General features: G+C 36.6%; 2 protein-coding genes across 4 annotated transcripts in view; one reads left to right on the top strand and one right to left on the bottom strand.

Moving 5' to 3' along the window:
* The window catches only part of iqgap1 (IQ motif containing GTPase activating protein 1), an 81,161-nt gene extending 77,856 nt beyond the window's left edge, over positions 1-3,305 (bottom strand). For both annotated transcript variants that reach the window (XM_063187798.1, XM_063187799.1), the window contains exons 1-2: positions 3,097-3,305; positions 1,204-1,306 (exon numbers count right to left, since the gene is read on the bottom strand). In XM_063187798.1, the coding sequence (XP_063043868.1) occupies positions 1,204-1,306; positions 3,097-3,142 (149 nt within the window). In that variant the 5' untranslated portion in view covers positions 3,143-3,305. The remainder of the gene's footprint in view (positions 1-1,203; positions 1,307-3,096) is intronic.
* cartl (cocaine- and amphetamine-regulated transcript-like) lies at positions 1,322-10,126 on the top strand. Of its 2 annotated transcripts, XM_063187800.1 has the most exons (4): positions 1,322-2,452; positions 8,529-8,670; positions 9,020-9,094; positions 9,754-10,126. In XM_063187800.1, the coding sequence occupies exons 2-4, from the start codon at positions 8,533-8,535 to the stop codon at positions 9,859-9,861; spliced, it is 321 nt and encodes a 106-aa protein (XP_063043870.1). In that variant the 5' UTR covers positions 1,322-2,452; positions 8,529-8,532; the 3' UTR covers positions 9,862-10,126. The 2 variants fall into 2 exon arrangements, with proteins under 2 accessions (XP_063043870.1, XP_063043871.1); XM_063187801.1 differs by lacking the exon at positions 1,322-2,452 and having other exon boundaries at positions 8,488-8,670.
* Positions 10,127-10,380: the final 254 nt, after the last annotated feature.

The raw sequence follows: 10,380 nt of genomic DNA, 5'->3' as shown, positions 1-10,380 counted from the left end.
ATAGATAGATAGATAGATAGTAAAGCAAGGATAGTGGCTTAAGTAATGAACTTCTAAGTGTCTGAGATAACTAGTCAATCAGCTCATCCAGGGCACAGACATGTGATGTGACCATGTGACAGAATGTGACCTCGCCTCACTTCAGACTCCACAGGTTTTCCCCATATCCTTTGTCAACATGATCCATGATACCGACCATCAATCCCACAACAGTGGTCCACCCTGTTTGGGAACTCCTACCACCCCCCCCACCACCACCACCACCACCACCACACACACACACAAACACACACACACGTCCATGATGAAGTGCATTTCAGAACAGGTTTGAGGTTGGATAACTTGGGATTCAGTTTAGCTTTCGTATCCTCTGTTTAGGCCATTAGTCTCAATAGCAAAGGGGCAGGGTGCAGTAGGACACACAGGCTTCCTGTCTTCCGGTTATATCCTTTCAGTTAAATCCAGTGTGCATAGCCACAGCAAATATCTGTCTACCAAGATGGCCTCTAGTCAGATCAACATCAGTGTCATGCCTTTTTAATGAAAGGTCAACACAGCTAGATTCCAGGCAAGCAAGGAGATAGTCCCCAGACAAGCCTGATAATGTTATCGGCCAAATCCCCATGACCACAGGGACCTGACAAAGCACATTTTCCCAAGAAATGGAGTCATGTCAGGGCATATCTTAAGGCCGGGTAGTCCACTCCCAAAATACGACATATCCCCCCAAATAAAGACCACGCCACTCATTTGCTTTTCAGGAAACACCCAAGTTTCTGTCTGCAATCTATCGGACATTCCTCTTAAGTGCAATTAGCACATTAAAAGACTCATCCACAATACCGTGCCCCCTCACCCCACCTGGACCAGCCAGCCCACCCAGATCACTGGCCCCTTGAGTGGTGAGACCCCCCATCCTCGCACCACCCCCCATCCCCATACCCAACAGAGCTGCTGACATCTTTGCCCAGGACCAGGACAAAATCATAACCATACCATAACCCTATACAGTACATACCACATAATTATGCCCCCCTCCCCGGGCCTTGCACAACTAAGCCATTGGTTCCCCACCAATCATCATACCCCAGAACTGACCGTTTGGCCCTAGGGTGGCCCCCCATCATTCACCCTACCCCACCCCATTCACCCCAAGGGTATTGACCCCTACCACCCCACTACCACCGCACCCCCATGACTGACCGCTTGGCCTCCTCCAGATGGCACAGGTATTCATAGGCCATGTTCTGCTGCCGCCGCTCATCCATCTCCTCCGCCGTGAGCCTGTTCTCGCCATCCAGGACCGCTGCATGTAAACACAATCAACAACAAAAACAACAATCGTAAACAACAATGACAACAACAACAACAACACAGCACTAGGGCGTCCATATTGTGCAAACCTGCCATTTGTCAACATAGAGACACAACCATGGCCTCCCAGGAACTACACAAGGGAAAATTATGTTTGTGTTGTCGGGAATGTGGCGGGTGACATAAAACAGTTAAACAACGCCAGCATTTCATATCGTCCTCTCCTGGCCCTGGGTCATCTAGGCACAGTATTACGGATAGCTAAACTTGAAGAACAAGGCGGAGCATTCATTTCATCACTCGGGGGGTTTTCTTGGTGACTTTTAAAGAGAGGTTGCTATAGTGTTGCTGTGCAGCGCTTTCCTGGGCTGACACAGGTTCGGATTGCATAACTTGGCAGGAGTCAAAGCCCCTCAAGCTCTCTCTCTCCCTCTCTCTCTCAAGTTGTGAAAAGCTCACATACTGCACTGGTTTATGAGAGGGTCTTGCTGAGAGTCATAAGAATGGCTGACTGAGGGGGAAATTGTTGATATCCATGTAACATGCAAACCTCAAAAGGCATGGAAGTGTTTGTATGCGTGCACTGGGGGAATCACAGCAGTGCTTTCATGCTGAACCCTAATTGCCAGATGCCGGATTGGTTGAACCTAGGGGAGTTGCCCTCCAGATCACACAGAAATTATTTTATTCCATTGAATATAAGGCTTATGTACATTTGGTCCCTTGCGTAGGCCTATACAAAGTCTTACTGTATATTTACATTTTTAAACTCAGCAATCATCCAGGCTTCAGATAGAGTTAACTGGCTGAATAACTCAAGGTGTGGACATGATGTCTGTCATGAATAGCTCATATGCCGGTTCCTTATTCTTTCAAATGTAGCCTATTTATATTTTACAGCTCTCGATGTCAACTGCGAGCTATGCGTAGGCATACAGGCCAATATGTCGGCTTATTTGTTTCCATAATGACTTGAAGGCGTTAGTAGCCTACACTTCCCGCCTTCACGGTTCAGAGACAAAATAGACATCTCTCAGTAATGAGCTAAAATGTAACGGTGGGTGGGCAGTCTACAATGTAACTTCTCAGCGGTCGGCAAGTGGAACAATGTGGCCCTTCAGAATCCTTCTTAAACCTGGTAGGCTCCAAATGACATACTGTGCGAGGGCAACCGTGGTGTCACTTGAAACAGCATTGCAAGAAACTGAAGGCTCCATCCACGCGCCCCTTTACATAGCCTAATAAAAACAACGTTTCTATCTGAAGCTTAGCTACATTCACAGAAAGACATCCCATTCTGCGACGAGCCATCTGAACAACTAGTTCTATTCTTCACATGGGGGAGTTTGTTGAAAAGTTTGGAAATGTCCTCGTACGCTGCGTCGACATTTAGGCTACTTCCTACCAAATTGCTTTTAAATGTGAGATCTGTCCAGACTGACACGAGAAGTTGCAGTTAAGTTCTTGTACTAGAATTCTACACTACACATAGGCTATAGGCTATTTGAAGTATCGATGGGCGGACGGTTGGATGAACAGCAGCGATTAATGGAAATGCGGAAGTATGAGGTAGCCTACACGTTGAATCAAAAGCAGTCACCATTCAAAGAACTGTTATATTTTGTACGTCTGGTTAACACATCATTTTTGCAGGCCACAATATTACCAAATGTTGCTTATGCTGCTTGCACTAAAGCGCTCCTTTGAGAAGTTACCCCTTCCTCTATGTCCAAGGTAGCTGTAACTCAAGGTGTGAGAAAAAAAAAAGTTTTGAGCACTTACACCCATAACGTGGCCGAAGCCCATCTGATTCATCTGAAGTTGACATAACTTCTTTGAAAGTTTCTCAAAGGTATCCACAGTTCCCTGGTTGGTGGTGCAGTTTATTTAGCGTGCCTCTTGTTTGTTCCAAGTTTCTTCCCAAAAAGTTGCTCTCAAATACTCAGGAAGGCACCCCTTGCCCCCTCGCTCCTTCAGTGCACGATCTTAGAGTGAGGCGTTTTTTTTCTTCTTCTTCTTACTGATGTCACTGGGTGTGTTCCTTCCTAAATCCAAAAGTATGCGTTTCAGGAAATAACCAGTCAACCTAACCAAGTTCGGTGCGCTAGCAGCTCCCTCTGCTGCGCGATACGGGACAGACACACAATGGCAACTTCGACCAAAGTTTCAGCAGCGCTGCTTTTACGCCCACTGTTACAGGCCTACTGTCAGTTTGACAAGTGCTTTTTGAGTGAAATTCGAGCTACTGTTGCAATTGCCTTAGGCTTTATCAAGTCATGCTCACAACATATAGCCTATCTACCCAAGTAAAAAAAAAGTGTACTTAATATATACTTAATAAGTACGTTTTATTGTATTTAAAGTGTACTTCAAAAGTGTGTATTTAAATAATGTTATTTTGGGACAACTTATAGTATACTTAAATGTACTTGAAATATAATTAAGTAGAGCTTAAACACATTTTAAGTTGACTTTTTTGTACTAAAATTAAACTTTGTACAAGTGTACTTAATATACTAAAAATATACTTAACTTTAAGTACATTATAAGTATACTAACCAAGTCACTTTAAAATGTGTTTAATGTGTACTTTAGCATGCGGATAAGTGCATTTTAAGTACATTAGAAATCTATTTTAACGTCATGAGAAAGTACTTTATAGTATACTGCAGAAGTACATACTTATTTTGTGTTATTTTGGGACAACTTATAGTATACTTAAATACACTTGAAATATAATTAAGTAGAGCTTAATCACATTTTAAGTTGACTTTTTTGTACTAAAATCAAACTTTGTACAAGTGTACTTAATATACTAAAAATATATTTAACTTTAAGTACATTATAAGTATACTAACCAAGTCACTTTAAAAATGTGTTTTAATGTGAACTTTAGCATGCAGATAAGTGCATTTTAAGTACATTAGAAAATCTATTTCAGTGTCATGAGAAAGTACTTAATAGTATACTGCAGAAGTACATACTTAAGTTGTGTTATTTTGGGACAACTTATAGTATACTTAAATACACTTGAAATATAATTAAGTAGAGCTTAATCACATTTTAAGTTGACTTTTTTTGTACTAAAATCAAACTTTGTACAAGTGTACTTAATATACTAAAAATATACTTTACTTTAAGTACATTGTAAGTATACTAACCAAATAACTTTAAAATGTGTTTAATGTGTACTTTAGCATGCGGATAAGTGCATTTAAAGTACATTAGAAATCTATTTCAATGTCATGAGAAAGTACTTTATAGTATACTGCAGAAGTACATACTTAAGTTGTGTTATTTTGGGACAATTTATAGTATACTTAAATACACTTGAAATATGATTAAGTACAACTTAAACACATTTTAAGTTGACTTTTTTGTACTAAAATTAAACTTTGTACAAGTGTACTTAATATACTAAAATCATACTTACTTTAAGTACATTTCAAATATATTCACAAAAATCGCTTTAAACTACATTTTAAGTGTACTGACTCTAAATGTATTTTAAGTATACTACAAGTAGATTTTACTTTAAGCACATTTCAAATATATTTATTTTAAGTACACTTTAAATAATATTTCAAAAGTATATAAAAAAAACATTAATGTAATCTATAATTACTCATTTCCATTGTACATTGTCTTGTTCACAACCATCAGCCATTCACATGAACCTTCCTTTCACCTTCACTTCAGACAACAACCACTGCCTCAACCAGGATTTGAACCCACAATTCACTGAACCACAGACCTGCACTCTAACCACTAGACCACAACTACCTGTTCATTAATGGGCACAATTACGTTCTTGAAGTAATAGTCTTGAGTAGTACACTTTAAGTATACTTTTATATACTTAATAATAATACTTAGAAATCATTGGTGGTGGTATGCTTTTATCGAATTAAAGACACTTTTACATGTTTAATTTGTGCACCAAAAAGTACACTTAAAGTGCACTTAATACACTAATAACACAACTTAAGTACAGACTTCGGTATTGTGCTTAAAAGTTTAATAGGTAAGGCCTTATGCCTTTTTAAGATCTGTTTGTGCTCTTCAATATGGTGTTTTTACCATGAAAATACATTAACAAAATGGAAGGTGGAAGGTTATTTAATGTTACAAAGCATAATGAATAAATAAGCCTAGGTTAAAATACACTAAAATGATGGTTAAAAAAAAAGTACCAGGTGAAAAAAGTGTACTTAATATACTTAATAAGTATGTATTTTTGTATTTAAAATATACATCAAAAGTGTGTATTTAAAGAATGTTATTTTGGGACAACTTATAGTATACTTCAATACACTTGAAATATAATTAAGTAGAGCTTTAACACACTTTAAGTTCAAACTTTGTACAAGTGTACTTAATATACTAAATCATACTTAACTTTAAGTACATTTAAAATATACTTTCTAATACCAAACTTTAGCACATTACTTTAAAAATACAAATACACTTAAAATACACTTGAAGTGGTTCAAGACAACAAGAAAAATAACATAAAATCTTTATAAGTGAGTACATTTCATTAAAGACAATTAATATTAGTGCCAAAAAGGCAATATAGTAAGTATGCAAAAAATAATGCATATTTGTAAAGGTCGTAAAAATTAAGTTTTAGTAAGTATAACTGATAATGTATATTTTCTAACACTATGTTTGAGTATTTTTTTTAAGAACAAAGTTTAATACATTAAACTAGCAGTACATTTTCTAATACCACACATTACTATAATGGTGTACTGTGTATGATTTTTCGTAGTTTATTTCCAAAATTCATGCTGGAAAAAGAGGAGTCATTCATCACCATCATAAATTGGGGTTCTTGTCCATGTTCCGCCTTTCTGATTTTCCATATATAAACATTTTTTGCTAGGAAAATGACTGTACTTTGGCCAGTAATTTAGTTTATTTATTTTGTAAATATACTTAAAATACAATTAAATACAAAACACTAATAGTGTATTTTCTAAAACCACTCTTTAGCACATTACTTTAAAAATACAAATGTACTTAAAAATACATTTTAAATACAATACACTAATAGTGTATTTGATAACACTACACTTTAACACATTACTTTAAAAATACAAATGTATTTAACAATACATGTTAAATACAATACACTAATAGTGTATTTTTTGATAAAACACTTTAGCACAATACTTTTGAAATACAAATGTACTTAAAATAGACTTTAAATAGAATATACTAATAGTATATTTAACAATATCACACTCAAGCACATTACTTTAAAAATACAAATGTATTTACAATACATTTAAATACAATACACTAATAGTGTATTTTATAATACTACACTTTAACACATTACTTTTAAAATACAAATGTACTTAAAATAGACTTAAAATTGAATATACTAATAGTATATTTAACAGTACCACACTTTAGCACATTGCTTTAAAGATACAAATGTATTTACAATACATTTAAATACAATACACAAATAGTGTATTTTATAATACTACACTTTAACACATTACTTTTAAAATACAAATGTACTTAAAATAGACTTAAAATTGAATATACTAATAGTATATTTAACAGTACCACACTTTAGCACATTACTTTAAAAATACAAATGTATTTACAATACATTTAAATACAATACACTAATAGTGTATTTTATAATACTACACTTTAACACATTACTTTTAAAATACAAATGTACTTAAAATAGACTTAAAATTGAATATACTAATAGTATATTTAACAGTACCACACTTAAGTACATAACTTTTAAAATACAAATGTACTTACAATACATTTAAATACAATACACTAATAGTGTATTTTATAAATCTACACTTAAGTATATAACTTTTAAAATACAAAGATACTTAAAATACACTTAAAGTATAAAACACTAATAGTATACTTTATAATGCTACACTTTAGCACATTACTTTTAAAATACAAATATACTTGAAATACACTTAAAATATAATACACTAATAGTATATTTGACAATACTACACTTAGCACATTACTTTTAAAATACAAATATACTTAAAATACATTTAAAATACAATACACTAACAGTATATTTTATAAAACTATATTTAAGTACATAACTTTAATAATACAAATGCTTTTAAAATGTATTTAAAATACACTAAACTATAAGTATATTTCTAAATACTATACTTAAGTACTGTACTTGATAAATAGAGTGTACTTAAAATATACTTTCAGAAAATTAAATATATTTAAAGTACACTTAAGTACACATTTTTTTGACCTGGGTAGAGACTATGTTGTATTTCTGCTCTTGTAATACAATTGTGCTGGTATATCTCCTTAGGCCTACAGCAAGACGCCCCTGTCTTTTCCAAAATATATCTGATATAGGACCTATACTTATCACTTATCAGGGTGGTAGATTATTTAACATTAAACGTTCATATTTATAACAGTATTGCCACTTTATTGGTAAAACTGTTGGCCAACAAATCGCCTTGTCAACAATTTAACAACATAGTCTGGATCTCAAATCGAGTACCTGTGCACTTCATTGTTCTTTTTTCAGTGCGTATGGCACATTAATTACGCACTGAAACATAGTGCACGAAGTGCACAAGTGCACCATGTGAGACAGCTGTAGTCACCTGAATTGACTTACAGTATAGCTACAGTAGACAAACGACTCGAATCTTGTTTTCTAGCGGGAAAATTATTAACATTTAAATAATGTCCTATTGTTTCTCCGTTCTCTGCTATAGTTAAACTTCCACTAGAATGACCGCAATTTTAAAATCTAAACGGAACTGAAGTGACTGATTAGTCTACACAATATGGCACAATTTATATTCCTAGGCTATTCGAAATGATTAATTACATTCATCACCACTGAGTTAGTTCAAACGGTATACCTCATTGGAGGCAGACATCAATTCACTGAAGTTGGTCATGATTTCCAACATGCCTTATTAGATGAACAGGTAGGCTGCAGTAGAGAGGAGCAATGGATAAGGTATTGTTGCTATTTGTTTTCATTCCACTGATTGCAGCAAATCCTGAACAATTTCCGCCCCGATAAATTATGCATTCGAGAGCAGTAGCGTTGGCTTTGCAGGCGGAGCTTGTTTGTTTATAAAGGAGAGCAGGGGTCGCCTGGCCATCCCAGTCTACACTCTTGCCCCTGACTCGGAGTTGGGTGACCCCGTCTTTCTGCTTCTCAGGACCATGGATAGCGCAGGAATGTTATTCGCTCTCCTCTGCGTCAGTCTGCTGTCCGTCATCTGTAATGGACAGGTGTCAAAGGAAGTCTCGGCAGAAGACACTGGACCACAGAACTCTGCAGTGTCTGCGGACAGTGACTTGGTGAGTGAGCTATTTTGGATATGAAGCTGTTTAGTCTGGTGTCTTATACATTTTTAGTCTGAAAATGTGCATGTGTATATATTTTTTTATATATATAATAATAAACTTTCAAACTTAGTTATGGTACTACCAAGGCATTTCTAATACCTAGCTGGCTGAAAGGGATTCTATGTGAATGCAATAAAAAACAATGCAATACTGTACAGTGTTGTAAAATGTTTATCTACCCCCCAAAAATGTAATGAGAGGAGAGACCAATTCCATCCCCACTGTCATCCGATTAGGTGTTGTGCCATTACATCTCACTGCTTTATTATTATCCAGTGAACTATTTCTCTTTCGTCCTCAGCTGCAGGCAATGGAAGCACTTTTGGGGAAGTACCACGAGCACCTACCAACCTCGGAAAAGAGGGGCATCCCCATGGTGAGAGAGAGAGAGAGAGAGAGAGAGAGAGAGAGAGAGAGAGAGAGAGAGAGAGAGAGAGAGAGAGAGAGAGAGAGAGAGAGAGAGAGAGAGAGACTGAGAGAGAGAGATGCTTCTTGCCATTAAAAATCCTCTGGCATAGTGACCAGTGAATAGTAATTAAAACTTATTGTGGACATGGATCATCCTAGGTAGTAGTGGGAATAACACAATTTGGTCCCAATAGCCCCATTAAATAGAAGTTATGGCAACTGAACTATATTATTTGGTTACTAGATAGATACAGCATACAGCATCAAGAACCTATCAGTAAACCCATACACAGCTCTGGTATACAAACACCACCAAGTAAATATGCCGACGCAGGCACATGCAGTAGCCTATTATACACACATCTTTCTTTTTGCTTCAGGTGACATAGTTTTCACTTCACAGGTAGTGTCGTCAATGAGAAAGTGAACCAGCTTTTTCATTTTCAGTGATGGGAAACCTAGATTCACCTGTCCTCACCTGTCCAAATTAACAAGTTGATCACCTGGTTGAATGATCAGCTGGTTCAATTGGACATGTTTAAGCAAATGAATCCAGTTTGCCCATAACTGCTCATTTGAAGAAGAAGCATTCCATGTGATAAATGTTCCTATTTGTTTCTGGTGCAGTGCGGTATGGGCTCCCGGTGTGCCATGAGGTATGGGCCGCGCTTCGGGACGCTGTGTGACTGCGGCCGTGGCAGCAACTGCAACTCCTATCTCCTCAAGTGTTTATAAAACACTTCACCATCCACTCACCACACCGCACCGCAACCGCCACCCCTCTCCTCAGCCGTCCGAGGGCTGTCAGCCTCACTCCACATCTCCAGCCATGGTCCACAGAGTACTCCGTTATTTATTATCATTGGCTTTGAGTTAAATTCCTGCATGAGTGTGGTATGAATTGTTACTTACAGTTACGTGCATATATTTGTGTTCTAATGATGGGGGTTTACCGATCTTGTAAAAGGTTTATTTGGGAAATAAAAGTAGTGCTTTACCATCTGTGTTCCATGGCTCATCCTTTAATTTATGGACGTTAATACCTTCCATGAATTCTGGGTGTCAGTGTTGTTGTCTGTAATGCTGTTTAACTTATTGTTTCAGCTTTTATGTGCCACTAAGGTACTTAGGTAAAGCCATCTATTCACTCGGGTCGTGAAGCAAATGTAAGACAGTTGTATAAATTAGAGCGGGACCTTTCCCCAGTTGGCCCCATGAAATATTATACAGCAGGCAATTTGGCATTAACCAGGG

This window comes from Engraulis encrasicolus, chromosome 22 (assembly GCF_034702125.1).
Source record: "Engraulis encrasicolus isolate BLACKSEA-1 chromosome 22, IST_EnEncr_1.0, whole genome shotgun sequence".
Taxonomy (NCBI): domain Eukaryota; kingdom Metazoa; phylum Chordata; class Actinopteri; order Clupeiformes; family Engraulidae; genus Engraulis; species Engraulis encrasicolus.
This window is presented reverse-complemented; position numbering and strand designations above follow the sequence as displayed.

What these genes read in the sequence shown, in the direction of transcription:
- cartl (XM_063187800.1), top strand. Translation starts at nt 8,533, where the DNA reads ATGGATAGCGCAGGAATGTTATTCGCTCTCCTCTGCGTCAGTCTGCTG. An exon ending in TGTCTGCGGACAGTGACTTG is followed by an intron (nt 8,671 to 9,019) that starts GTGAGTGAGCTA and finishes TTTCGTCCTCAG; the next exon opens with CTGCAGGCAATGGAAGCACT. An exon ending in AAAAGAGGGGCATCCCCATG is followed by an intron (nt 9,095 to 9,753) that starts GTGAGAGAGAGA and finishes TTTCTGGTGCAG; the next exon opens with TGCGGTATGGGCTCCCGGTG.